This window comes from Cynocephalus volans, chromosome 5, assembly GCF_027409185.1.
Source record: "Cynocephalus volans isolate mCynVol1 chromosome 5, mCynVol1.pri, whole genome shotgun sequence".
NCBI classification, from domain to species: domain Eukaryota; kingdom Metazoa; phylum Chordata; class Mammalia; order Dermoptera; family Cynocephalidae; genus Cynocephalus; species Cynocephalus volans.
Genome location: NC_084464.1, coordinates 64,573,175 through 64,586,063, shown reverse-complemented (window position 1 = coordinate 64,586,063; position 12,889 = coordinate 64,573,175). Strand labels below are relative to the sequence as shown.

General features: G+C 39.6%; 1 protein-coding gene across 1 annotated transcript in view; it reads right to left on the bottom strand.

The window, feature by feature from the left end:
• TINAG (tubulointerstitial nephritis antigen) overlaps positions 1–11,151 on the bottom strand; it is a 97,938-nt gene extending 86,787 nt beyond the window's left edge. The window contains exon 1 of the mRNA XM_063098033.1: positions 10,797–11,151. Within this exon, the coding sequence (XP_062954103.1) occupies positions 10,797–11,151 (355 nt within the window). The remainder of the gene's footprint in view (positions 1–10,796) is intronic.
• Positions 11,152–12,889: the final 1,738 nt, after the last annotated feature.

Below are 12,889 nucleotides of genomic sequence, written 5' to 3'. Positions count from 1 at the left end.
TCTTAAGGGAGGACTGCTGCTGCTGGCCGGTCGTGGGGGCTCAACGCCACTTTGCCCCCGGCAGGAGAGGCTGCCTCATTTACAGGCAACAGCTTTGAAGTGTGGAGCAGGAAAAGAACTGATTCTTAGCTGCAAAAGTGAGTCTTGAAACAGGGAACACGGCGCCAGGGCTGCTGTGGATGCAGCCAGGATCCCGGAGGCCGGGGCCACGCTGAAGGCGGCCAGCTGCCCTATCCAGGATTCGAGGTTTCAGGCCGGAATTAAAGAAGACTCCTGGGAGCGCCCAAGCGGCGCCGCGACTGAACAGCCCGAGGCGGCAGCGCCGAGAACACGGAAGGCAACAAACCAGAGACAGAGCGAGCGCCCGACCTGGCACAGCACTGTGAGTGATCCCTGGCACAGCTCTGTTCGGGGGGTGGATGCCCACGAGGCTCCCCGCCTGCACCACCAGGCCACTCACTGCCCCGGTGCTGCCTCCATTTTCCCAGGTGCGGGCAGCTCCGCCCTGCTTGGCCATCACTGAGCCCATTTGCTTGGCCTGGCGCGGGGCTTTCCGGACCCTGCGGGCCGACCTCCTCTCCCACTCCCTCCACGGTTCTCTGGCAGGGCTGGGGGTGTGGGGCGTCCCGACCAGTTTTGGGAGGGCTAGGAAGTACGGGCGGGCCGACTGTCACTCCACCACACCCTGGACTCCGGCCCCGGTAAACTTCCTGTTACTGGGAGGCAGATACCATCTCTGCGACCACCAGTTTGGAAAAAAGCCTAACGAATTTCTGGTTGGGAATAGTGTGGTAGGAGAGTTCCCAGGTCTGCTTGAACCTGCCGGAGAGCAGGCTGCAGGCAGGCACTAGACTCGGTTTATACCGGGGGGATACAAAGGTGAACAAGACCCGAGAAAGATCTACACAGTGCTACAAAGGCACCCAGAGAGACCGGTCGTCTGTGCCTAGCAGAAACCTGGTAGACACTCTGGGCGAGGCGGTGCTGAGCAGGGTCTTGAAGGCCCAGCTGATAGACGAGGGGTGCAGAAGACACGCCCCAACCCAGCACAGTGTGCACAGAGGGCGGAGACGTGCGGCCAGGGAGGCGGAGACTCGACAGAAACCACACACCCGGTGGGGTCGCCACTGCACGATCTAACAGCCTGGGCCAGAGCACACGGAACGGGGAGAAGTCCTGTACAGAAAGTGAAAGCTCAACAGAGATCACACACCCTGTGGTACGTGATCCACCAGCCCAGCAGAGTACAAGCTGACCAGAAAGGTGGATCCCCGGAGAAGCCCAAGACCCGAGGCAACCACACACACAAGACACTAGAGGCCAACTGAGCAGTCACGGCGGGAGCCATACCAAATTGGCAACCACAGCAACATCCTAGTTAGTCATTAGTCTTAAACCGGTGGACTGTGAAACCCCCTGCCACAATGAATAAACACCAAAAAAAAGACACCAGAAATACAAAAAATCAAGAAAGTACACCACCAAAAGTTAATAAATCTCATACTCTAGATCCTATAGAACAAGAAGCCCTTGAAATAACTGACAAGGAATTTCGAGTGATAATTCTAAGGAAACTGAATGAGATACAAGAAAACTCAGCTAGACATCATGATGAAATGAGGAAAAGTATACAGGATCTGAAAGAGGAAATATACAAGGAAATCAATGTCCTGAAAAAAAATGTAGCAGAACTTGCTGAACTGAAGAAGTTATTCAGCGAAATAAAAAACACAATGGAGAGTTTAACCAACAGGCTTGTCGAAGTTGAAGAGAGAACCTCTGAACTTGAAGATGGGCTGTTTGAAATAACACAAGCAGACAAAAAGAAAGAAAAAAGAATCAAGGACATGGAAGAAAATCTGAGAGAGATATCAGACAACCTCAAGCGCTCAAATATCCGAGTCATGGGTATTCCAGAAGGGGAGGAAAATGGAGATTCCATTGAAAACATATTCAACAAAATAGTGGCAGAAAACTTCCCAGGTATAGGAAAAATCACAGATGTTCAGATCCAGGAAGCTCAACGATCTCCAAACATATTCAACCCAAAAAGGCCTTCTCCAAGACATGTCATAGTCAAATTGGCAAAACTCAGAGACAAAGAGAGAATCTTAAAAGCTGCAAGAGAGAAGCGTCAAATCACCTATAAGGGAGCCCCAATCAGGTTAACATCAGACTTTTCATCACAAACCCTAAAAGCTAGAAAGGAATGGGATGATATTTTCAAAATACTAAAAGACAAAGATTGCCAGCCAAGAATACTCTACCCTGCAAGGCTATCCTTCCGAAATGAGGGGCAAATAGTATATTTCTCAGACAAACAAAAACTGCGGGAGTTCACTACCACAAGACCACCCTTACAAGAAATCCTCAAGGGAGTACTGGGTTTGGTTCCTGAAAAATAACTACCACTGCCATAAAAACCTAAGAAAAATCTAAACCCGCTAGTACAATAAAAATGGCATTCATGAAGAGAAAACAAGCTAACAAAAACACTATCTACAACCTAAGGAACCAACAAACAAAGAAACCAAACAGTAAATCAGAAAGCAAGGAACAAAAGACACCTAAGACAACCAAACAACCAATAAAATGCTAGGAATAAATCAACACCTTTCAATAACAACTCTTAATGTTAAAGGCTTAAATTCCCCAATTAAAAGACACAGACTGGCTGACTGGATCAAAAAGCAGGACCCAACTATATGCTGCCTACAAGAGACCCACCTCACCCATAAAGATTCACACAGACTAAGAGTGAAAGGATGGAAAAAGATTTACCATGCAAACAGAAAAGAAAAACGAGCTGGAGTGGCTATTCTTATATCTGACAAAATAGACTTTAAACTAAAAACCATAAAAAGAGACAATGAGGGACACTACTTAATGATAAAAGGACTGATCCATCAAGAAGACATAACAATCATAAATATGTACGCACCCAATGTTGGAGCAGCCAGATTTATAAAACAAACTCTATTAGACCTAAAGAAGGAAATAGACACTAATACCATAATAGCAGGGGACCTGAACACTCCACTGTCAATATTAGACAGATCATCTAGGCAAAGAATCAGTAGAGAAACACAAGATCTAAACAAGACTCTAGACCAATTGGAATTGGCAGATATCTACAGAACATTCCACCCAACAACCTCAGAATATTCATTCTTCTCATCAGCACATGGATCATTCTCCAAGATAGATCACATATTAGGTCACAAATCAAGTCTCAATAAATTCAAAAAAATTGGAATTATCCCATGTATCTTCTCAGACCACAATGGATTAAAACTAGAAATTAATAACAAACAAAACTCTGGAAACTATACAAACACATGGAAATTAAACAGCATTCTACTTAATGACATATGGGTCCAAGAAGAAATCAAGCAGGAAATCAAAAAATTTATTGAAACTAATGAAAACAATGATACATCATACCAAAACCTGTGGGATACTGCAAAAGCAGTATTGAGGGGAAAATTTATTGCATTAAACGCTCACTTCAGAAGAATGGAAAGATGGCAAGTGAACAACCTAACACTTCACCTTAAAGAACTAGAAAAACAAGAACAATCCAATCCTAAAGTTAGCAGACGGAAAGAAATCATTAAGATCAGAGCAGAACTGAATGAAATTGAAAACCAAAAAACAATTCAAAAGATCAACGAATCAAAAAGTTGGTTTTTTGAAAAGATAAATAAAATTGACAAACCATTAGCATGGCTAACAAAAAAAAGAAGAGAGAAGACTCAAATAACAAAAATTAGAAATGAAAAAGGCGATATTACAACTGATTCATCTGAAATACAAGGAATCATTCGAGACTACTATAAACAACTATACGCCAACAAATTTGAAAATCTGGAGGAAATGGATAAATTTCTGGACACACACAAGCTCCCAAAACTGAACCGTGAAGACGTAGAAAATTTGAACAGACCAATAACAATAAAGGAGATTGAAGCTGTTATCAGAAGGCTCCCAACAAAGAAAAGCCCAGGACCAGATGGATTCACAGCAGAATTTTACCAAACATTCAAAGAGGAATTGACACCGATTCTTTACAAACTATTCCAAAAGATTGAAACGGACGCAAATCTCCCAAACTCATTCTATGAAGCAAACATCATCCTGATACCAAAACCAGGTAAAGATATAACCAAAAAAGAAAACTACAGGCCGATATCCTTGATGAATATAGATGCAAAAATCCTCACTAAAATACTAGCAAACAGAATACAGCAACACATACGAAAAATTATTCATCACGATCAAGTGGGATTCATCCCAGGGATGCAAGGTTGGTTCAACATACGCAAATCAATAAATGTGATACAGCATATTAATAAACTCAAACACAAGGACCATATGATCATCTCTATAGATGCTGAAAAAGCATTTGATAAAGTTCAGCACTCATTCATGACAAAGACCCTCTATAAGTTAGGTATAGAGGGAAAGTATCTCAACATAATTAAAGCCATATATGCCAAACCCACTGCCAATATCATCCTGAATGGGGAAAAGCTGAAAGCTTTTCCTTTAAGAACAGGCACTAGACAAGGATGCCCACTCTCACCACTCCTATTCAACATAGTGTTGGAAGTACTAGCCAGAGCAATCAGAGAAGAGAAGGAAATAAAGGGCATCCAGATTGGAAAAGATGAAGTCAAACTGTCCCTGTTTGCAGATGACATGATCCTATACATCGAACAGCCTAAAACCTCTACAAAAAAACTGTTGGAATTGATAAATGATTTCAGCACAGTAGCAGGATACAAAATCAACACACAAAAATCAGTAGCATTTCTTTTCTCCAATAGTGAACATGCAGAAGGAGAAATCAAGAAAGCCTGCCCATTTACAATAGCCACCAAAAAAATAAAATACTTAGGAATTGAGTTAACCAAGGAGGTGAAAAATCTCTATAATGAGAACTACAAACCACTGCTGAGAGAAATTAGAGAGGATACAAGAAGATGGAAAGATATTCCATGCTCTTGGATTGGAAGAATCAACATAGTGAAAATGTCCATACTACCCAAAGTGATATACAAATTCAATGCAATCCCCATCAAAATTCCAAAGACATTTTTCTCAGAAATGGAAAAAACTATTCAGACATTTATATGGAACAATAAAAGACCACGAATAGCCAAAGCAATGCTCAGCAAAAAAAATAAAGCTGGAGGCATAACACTACCTGACTTTAAGCTATACTACAAAGCTATAATAACCAAAACAGTATGGTACTGGCATAAAAACAGACACACTGACCAATGGAATAGAATAGAGAATCCAGAAATCAACCCTCACACTTACTGCCATCTGATCTTTGACAAAGGCACCAAGCCTATTCACTGGGGAAGGGACTGCCTCTTCAGCAAGTGGTGCTGGGATAACTGGATATCGATATGCAGGAGAATGAAACTAGATCCATACCTCACACCGTATACTAAAATCAACTCAAAATGGATTAAGGATTTAAATATACATCCTGAGACAATAAAACTTCTTAAAGAAAATATAGGGGAAACACTTCAGGAAATAGGACTGGGCACAGACTTCATGAATACGACCCCAAAAGCACGGGCAACCAAAGGAAAAATAAACAAATGGGATTATATCAAACTAAAAAGCTTCTGCACAGCAAAAGAAACAATTAAAAGAGTTAAAAGACAACCAACAGAGTGGGAGAAAATATTTGCAAAATATACATCTGACAAAGGATTAATATCCAGAATATATAAGGAACTCAAACAACTTTACAAGAAGAAAACAAGCAACCCAATTAAAAAATGGGCAAAAGAGCTAAGTAGGCATTTCTCTAAGGAAGATATCCAAATGGCCAACAGACATATGAAAAAATGCTCAACATCACTCAGCATCCGGGAAATGCAAATCAAAACCACATTGAGATACCATCTAACCCCAGTTAGGATGGCTAAAATCCAAAAGACTATGAACGATAAATGCTGGCGAGGCTGCGGAGAAAAAGGAACTCTCATACATTGTTGGTGGGACTGCAAAATGGTGCAGCCTCTATGGAAAATGGTATGGAGGTTCCTTAAACAATTGCAAATAGATCTACCATACGACCCAGCCATCCCACTGTTGGGAATATACCCAGAGGAATGGAAATCATCAAGTCGAAGGTATACCTGTTCCCCAATGTTCATCGCAGCACTCTTTACAATAGCCAAGAGTTGGAACCAGCCCAAATGCCCATCATCAGATGAGTGGATATGGAAAATGTGGTACATCTACACAATGGAATACTACTCAGCTATAAAAACGAATGAAATACTGCCATTTGCAACAACATGGATGGACCTTGAGAGAATTATATTAAGTGAAACAAGTCAGGCACAGAAAGAGAAATACCACATGTTCTCACTTATTGGTGGGAGCTAAAAATTAATATATAAATTCACACACACACATACACACATACACACACAAACCGGGGGGGGGGGGAAGAAGATATAACAACCACAATTATTTGAAGTTGATACAACAAACAAACAGAAAGGACATGGTTCGGGGGGAGGGGGGGAGGGAGAAGGGAGGGAGGTTTTGGTGATGGGGAGCATTAATCAGCTACAATGTATATCGACAAAATAAAATTTAAAAAAAATAAAAATAAAAATAAATAAATAAATAAATAAATAAATAAATAAATAAATAAATAAATAAAAAATAATAAGAGAGTTTAGAAAGGTTTCTAGATAGTGTGTGAACTTTCATGAATAACTAGCATTTATCCACAATGGCAATAACTAGCTATAAATTATTTTTAAATATGAAATTCAAAATAAAATTTAAAGTATCCAGGAATTAACAAAAAATACATAAGGCCACAGTGGAGAAAAATTTAGTTCTATTTAAGGACATTTTTAAAAACCAGAAAAAGCAGAGAGACATACTATTGAATGAAATGTCTTAACATTACAGAGTTCAATTATCTCTAAATAAATCTATAAATTCTATACAATCCTATTAAAACTTTCAGCTGGACCTTTTGAGAAACTAGATAAACTTATTTTAAAACTGTTTATGGGAGGCTAAATGTCTCCCTATCCTAAATCATCCTGGAAAAAGGAGGGCAAATAATTGGAGTTGCTGTGCCAGATATTAAGAGATATTACAAGGCTGTGGATAGGAAAACCTAAGTCACAGGAAGAAGAAAGCCAACTATTTAATGAGCATATGAGGAGAAGCTCAAGCCAACTTGTAACCAGAAAAATGCAAATTAAAATGACAATGATAATCGTGTTTTGCTGATTATATAAATAAAGGTTGCAAAGCTGGGTAATGCCAAGAGCTAGAGATGTGGGGTAGATGGGTTCTCGTATAGTGCCGGGGGAAGTATAAACTGATGCAGTCTCTGCTGGGAGCCATCTGGCATGACTTTGATTAAATGTATGCACACCTGGACCCAGCAATTCCAGTCTTGTCTGGATCACACGGGTGCATAAGAACATATGCCTGAGGCTGTCTATCATGGACTTTTTATGATAGCAGAGAGTTGTAGGCAACCTAGGTGTCCATCCATCATGGATGAAACAGGTAAGCAAATGAGAAATAGCAACATCACAAAGAACTAGGTATCAGTCAGAAGCCATAGACTAGATATACATTTGGAGACATGGATAGATCCTTATAATACAATGCTGTCTGAAAAAAGCGAAAAACAGAATGAGGTCTCTAGCATAACATGATTTATGTAAATTAACAATTCAAATACACAAAACAAGACTACATGCTTTAAAAGGGTGCATAAAAGTAAAAGGAGAGCAGGCTGGCTACGGAGGAAGAGGGGAATGGGGCATAGATATCTAAGGGAGAAAGGAAAGAAGGGAGGGAGGGAAGAAAGGAAGGAGTGAAGAGGAAAGGCAGGAAGGAAGGCAGGGAAATTTATCTACAAATTAGATAGAAGACTTCATGGACCAATGATGATAGTGAGTCCTTACTAGAGCTTAATTAACTCAATCCTCTCTGCCCAGAGATGTTAAGAAAAAAAATCCAATATATTTGTTTAAAAAGATATTGTCTATCTGGGTCATACAGACCATATCTTTAGACTTGAAGCCTGCTAGTGTGAGACTTCTAACACATAAGTCTCTTATAATGACACTCAAGACTGCCCCTGATCTAATCCTTCCTCACTTCTTTTCCCACCTACCTAATTACTGATTCTGCTCCATGCTGCTTTGTTATGAACTCGTCCTATGCGTACTACATTCTCAGCTGGGAATACTGAAACCTATCCGTCCTCATCTTGTCCCCTGTATAACACCCACTCATCTTTTATGACTGAGCTCTAAAGTCCTGGGTTCCATCATATCGAGAACATTTCTCTCATAGCTATTACTTCATTTTACTGAAATCTCCTAAGTGTCTTTCTCCTTTGTAAGGTCCTCAAGGGCAAGATCATCATGTCTTATGAAGTTTTCTCCTTTTCTCCATCTAAGTCTACAGTGCTACAAAACTAGTCCAAGCTGTTCTTTTCTCTCATCCTTCAGTACTGCTCAACATATGGTCCACAGACCAGTGCAGGCCTGAGAAATGTTTACCAGTGGTCTGTGAAGAATTAAGTATGAAAACTGAGAATAAGTGTACAGAAACTTTCATAACAATTTGATGTCCCCATCTGAGCACATGATTTTTATTTTATTGAAGTATTGGTCCACGAGAACATGAAAATGTAAAATGGTGACTTGAGAAGCACATTTTAAGCTACTGCAGTCACCTACTATCTCATTACCCTTCTTTTGCTTATTCCTGCCACCTAAACTATCTTTCAGTATGACCTTCAAAAAATGCAAATCTAACTTCATTAGTACCAGCTATACAATTTGTGGAGCCAAGTGGTAAACTAAATGTGGGGCCCCTGTTCAAAACTCACTAGGAAGTTCAAGATGGCAACATCAGAGCATGAAACCAAGCATGTGACTCTTCTGAGCATGAGGTTCTCTGTGAGTGACTGCTCTGGTTGCGCATCCAAAAAGATGACCGTATACCTATTTAATTAATGTCTTTCAATGAGTTCTCATAACCAAATAAAATCCCAAATCTCTAACATGTCCAATAAGGCCTGGCATAACATGACTTCCACCCATCTCTCAAACCTCACCTCATGTCCCCCCCAAACCTCTCCTAGTAATTACTTTTCTGAAACAGTGACCTCTTCCAGTTGCTGGACCATGCCAGGCTCCTTGCTCTCATATCTGCAACATTCTTCTGTGGACTCTTCTTCAGTTTAGCTCATTCCTCCTCAGTACTCAAGTCTCAGCTAAAATGGCTTAAACGTCTTCCCTCACTGACCCCTAAGCAGTTTAATGTTATATATCACGTTACAAATTAATGTTATATTCTGTTATATATATGTTATACCTTCTCACAGCATCTTAAATGGTTGCTTCAGAGAATTTATCACAATTTGCAGTTGTACAGTGAATTTGTGAAATATCTTTCATTCCTCCCCTCCCCAACTTGACTGTGACTTCCATGAGAAGACCTTGCCTTTTTTTCTTCCCCATTGATGCCCCAGAACCAACCACGATGCCTGACACAGCAGAGATACTCAATGAATAATCGTTGATAAATGATTAGATATCCCATTCCTTGAAGAGTATCTGCCACTTTATAGGATGAAATAAATGTTTGCTGAGCTGTTTATTGCTAAAATGCAAAGGACGGGCACAAATGACAATTCTTTAGGAAATTTAAAATAATACATATGTATTTTAAAAAAGCATTTCCTCAGTTTTACAAACAAGATGACATTGTTTAGAATGAGGACAATGACATAGGGATTTTGAAATGAGAACTAGATTTTGAAATAAGAATGCTAAGTCCCTAGTTTATCCTAAACTGTCTTCTAACTGTAATTTCTATACACCATCAACAATATACAGTAGTGTTACAGAGCTCCAATTAACCCTGAATTTCTGCTGAGGAGACTTGATGTAACAGGAGGCAGAAAGATAGAGCCTCATCTTCGTGTAGCTGTAAGGTTTTGTTTTATTTTGGTTTGGGTCCAGAGTTTGGTTATATCAATTATTCTGAATCGATAGCCATTCTCCTATAATTAGACCAATACTGTAAATAGCACCATTTTCCTTAGAATCTTTGGTGTGCATCCATTCCACTTTAGACTTTTGCAATTACTCATATAAAGCCTTCTTTTCTTTTAAATAATTTTTAAAAAAAATCTCAGACTGGCAAAATAAAATAGTAACAAAACAAAAATACACGTGAAGAATCTATTTAGTATTACTTAGACAGGGAGAGTGACTGACTATTTTGCTTTTGTCCTGATTTTAGTGTCACTGCTATGCCATAGGTTCTAATGCTGGGGGGTCCATTAGTCCCATGAAATAATAAGTAAAATGTTACATGAATGTGCAGGTGATCAGGGTTGTGACTTTCATGAGATTCTTTAAGAGACTACACTCAAAAAAGCTTACAAGTCCAGATGTCAATACATTTTATAAAGAAAGAAAGAAAAAGTTTTCAGTAAGCCTTATATAAGTTGAGTGAGTATTCAAATACTGACCAGCAGTCATGGCCATCAGAGCAGAATTTTCCTGAATGTGCTAGTACACTGCAGGTACCCTGCATCTAAACCAAGCACTTTAACAATCCAAATAAGTTTATCTTGGCAATCACAGCAATCACTTTCATTTCATTGGAAGAGAAAAAGAAAAAGAAAGAGAGAGAGAGAGAAAGTTTGTCAGATCTTGTTATGAAGTAGGATGATGCTTAAACACATTCCCAAAGCCTACCTTCCGGATACCAAGGCTCTGTCTGGGGAGACCATTCTTTCTCTTCACGGCAAAAGGACTTGTAATCAGGGCAGCAATCAGAATGTTCCCTTTCACAGAACTTATCACAATAACACAACGCATTCATCTCATAGAACTCAGTGACACAGCCATCATCTCTGTCTTCACAACAACCCAAACTTCTACAGTATTGCCCTTGGAAAATGGCTCTTTTGAATCGGGTACCTTCCAAAATAGTGTGATTCCTAGTGAAATAAGCTCTTAGGTCCACTTCTCCTTGAGATAAATATTGCTTCTCCATCCAAATTTCTGTAGTAAGATAAGAGAAGATTAAGATCTTATACCCGGCCCACATTCTCTGGAGGTCAGGTATGGCTCCCACTTTCTGTTATGTCTAATACCCTTGGCCTTGGGGTCTTCTGCTTGAGACTGAATTTTAATCATCAGGAAACCTCAGCCTGAACCCTGAAACTGATCTTTTACTTGAACTGAGTATACTTCTTTTAGTTAAACATTAATCAAGAATTTCAATATTTGCCCAAGGTAATATGTGTTAGAAATAGACTACTGTCATTCCTCCAGAGTTAAAAATGTATAATATTTCATATAATGTACAACTTTTGCATCACCATCAAAATATCTATACAAAATCTTATGCATAGATGATACATTGAATATCGCTTGTCCTTCAAAAAAATTAGATTCTTAAATCAAAAATCTCTCTGGAATATACATGACCCAAATATGGCTGCAATAACCACTGGCAAGGTGCAGGAAATTCAAAAGTCAAAAAAAAAACAGTTATTCATTTCACCTACTCACTCTGCAACTAAAATCCAGGCTCTCATGGGGTTGCCTGCTAGGAGCTGTCATCTCAATAACAGTTGCTCTAAATCATGCCCAGTCACACACTGGCTTGATTTCCCATCTGTACCCCATTTACCTACCAGAAGCATTTTGATTTCAAGGCTTAGTGGAGACTAATTCAGCTAGAAATTCCCTGAGGGTGACTTTCGTCTCTCCATCTGAGGCCCTAATAAGCATCAACATGGGAACCTGCAATATCTGGAAGGCAGTTCACAGTCAAGAAAAGTCAGTACTCAGTGCTACACAGCCGTGGTGGGACAGAGCTGTGAAGGAAACTCAAAGGTCAAGATGTCTTGAGTATTTCTGTAGAGCTGTACATTTACAGTGGGTTTTGCTATACTGTGTTTACTCATTAACTACAATAACTCCCTTTGGATTGGGCATAAGTAACCAGCAGACGATGATTCAGCAAGAGTGGCTGGGTGGGCTAGTGGAAAGCACCTGTCTTGGCAATCAGAAAACCTGGACTCTGGCCCCCCAGCTACTGTTTAATTGACTCTGTGACCTTAGGTTCACCATTTACTTCCCTCAGTTATTTTCCTATAAAACGAGGGTCTTCCTCCCCAAGCCTATTTTATAATTTCAATCCTTCACACTTGTTCCCTGACCTTGCTCCATATTTTACTCAGCTCATACTTTTATTCTTATTGTGTCGCTTTCTTCTAGCACCTTCCTCTTGGGCTATGACAAGTGTAAGTCTATCTTTCTTTTTAATTCTACGTAGTCTTGGTGTCACTATCCATAACCCCCATCTCTTCAATCTAACAACTTTTGCCTCCATTTTCTTACCGTCTACGGAGTCACTAAACTTGTCCACATTTCTGCCTAGTTTTGCAGATGACCTCCTCACATTCCATTCTCATGGGCCTGTTTTCATCATTATCATACATCAGTCCTCTCCAGTATTCTCAGAGGGTGGAATTATAAGTCTGCGAGAAAGAAAGAAACAAACAAAAAACAAACAAAGAAACAAAGAGAAAGTAAAAAAGAAAGGAAAAATTATAACTATGTGAGGTCATGGACTATACATATTTAAAGTATAAAACTTGATGTACATATACATTGTGAAATAATCACTATAATCAAGATAATAAATATATACAATTTTTATTTGTCAATTTTAACTCAATAAATCTCAGAAAAAATAGGAGCATAAGGGTTGGACACTGACTAGCAGCATGTCTTTAGGAAAGTAACTTATTCCCTCTATACTTCAATTTCCTTCT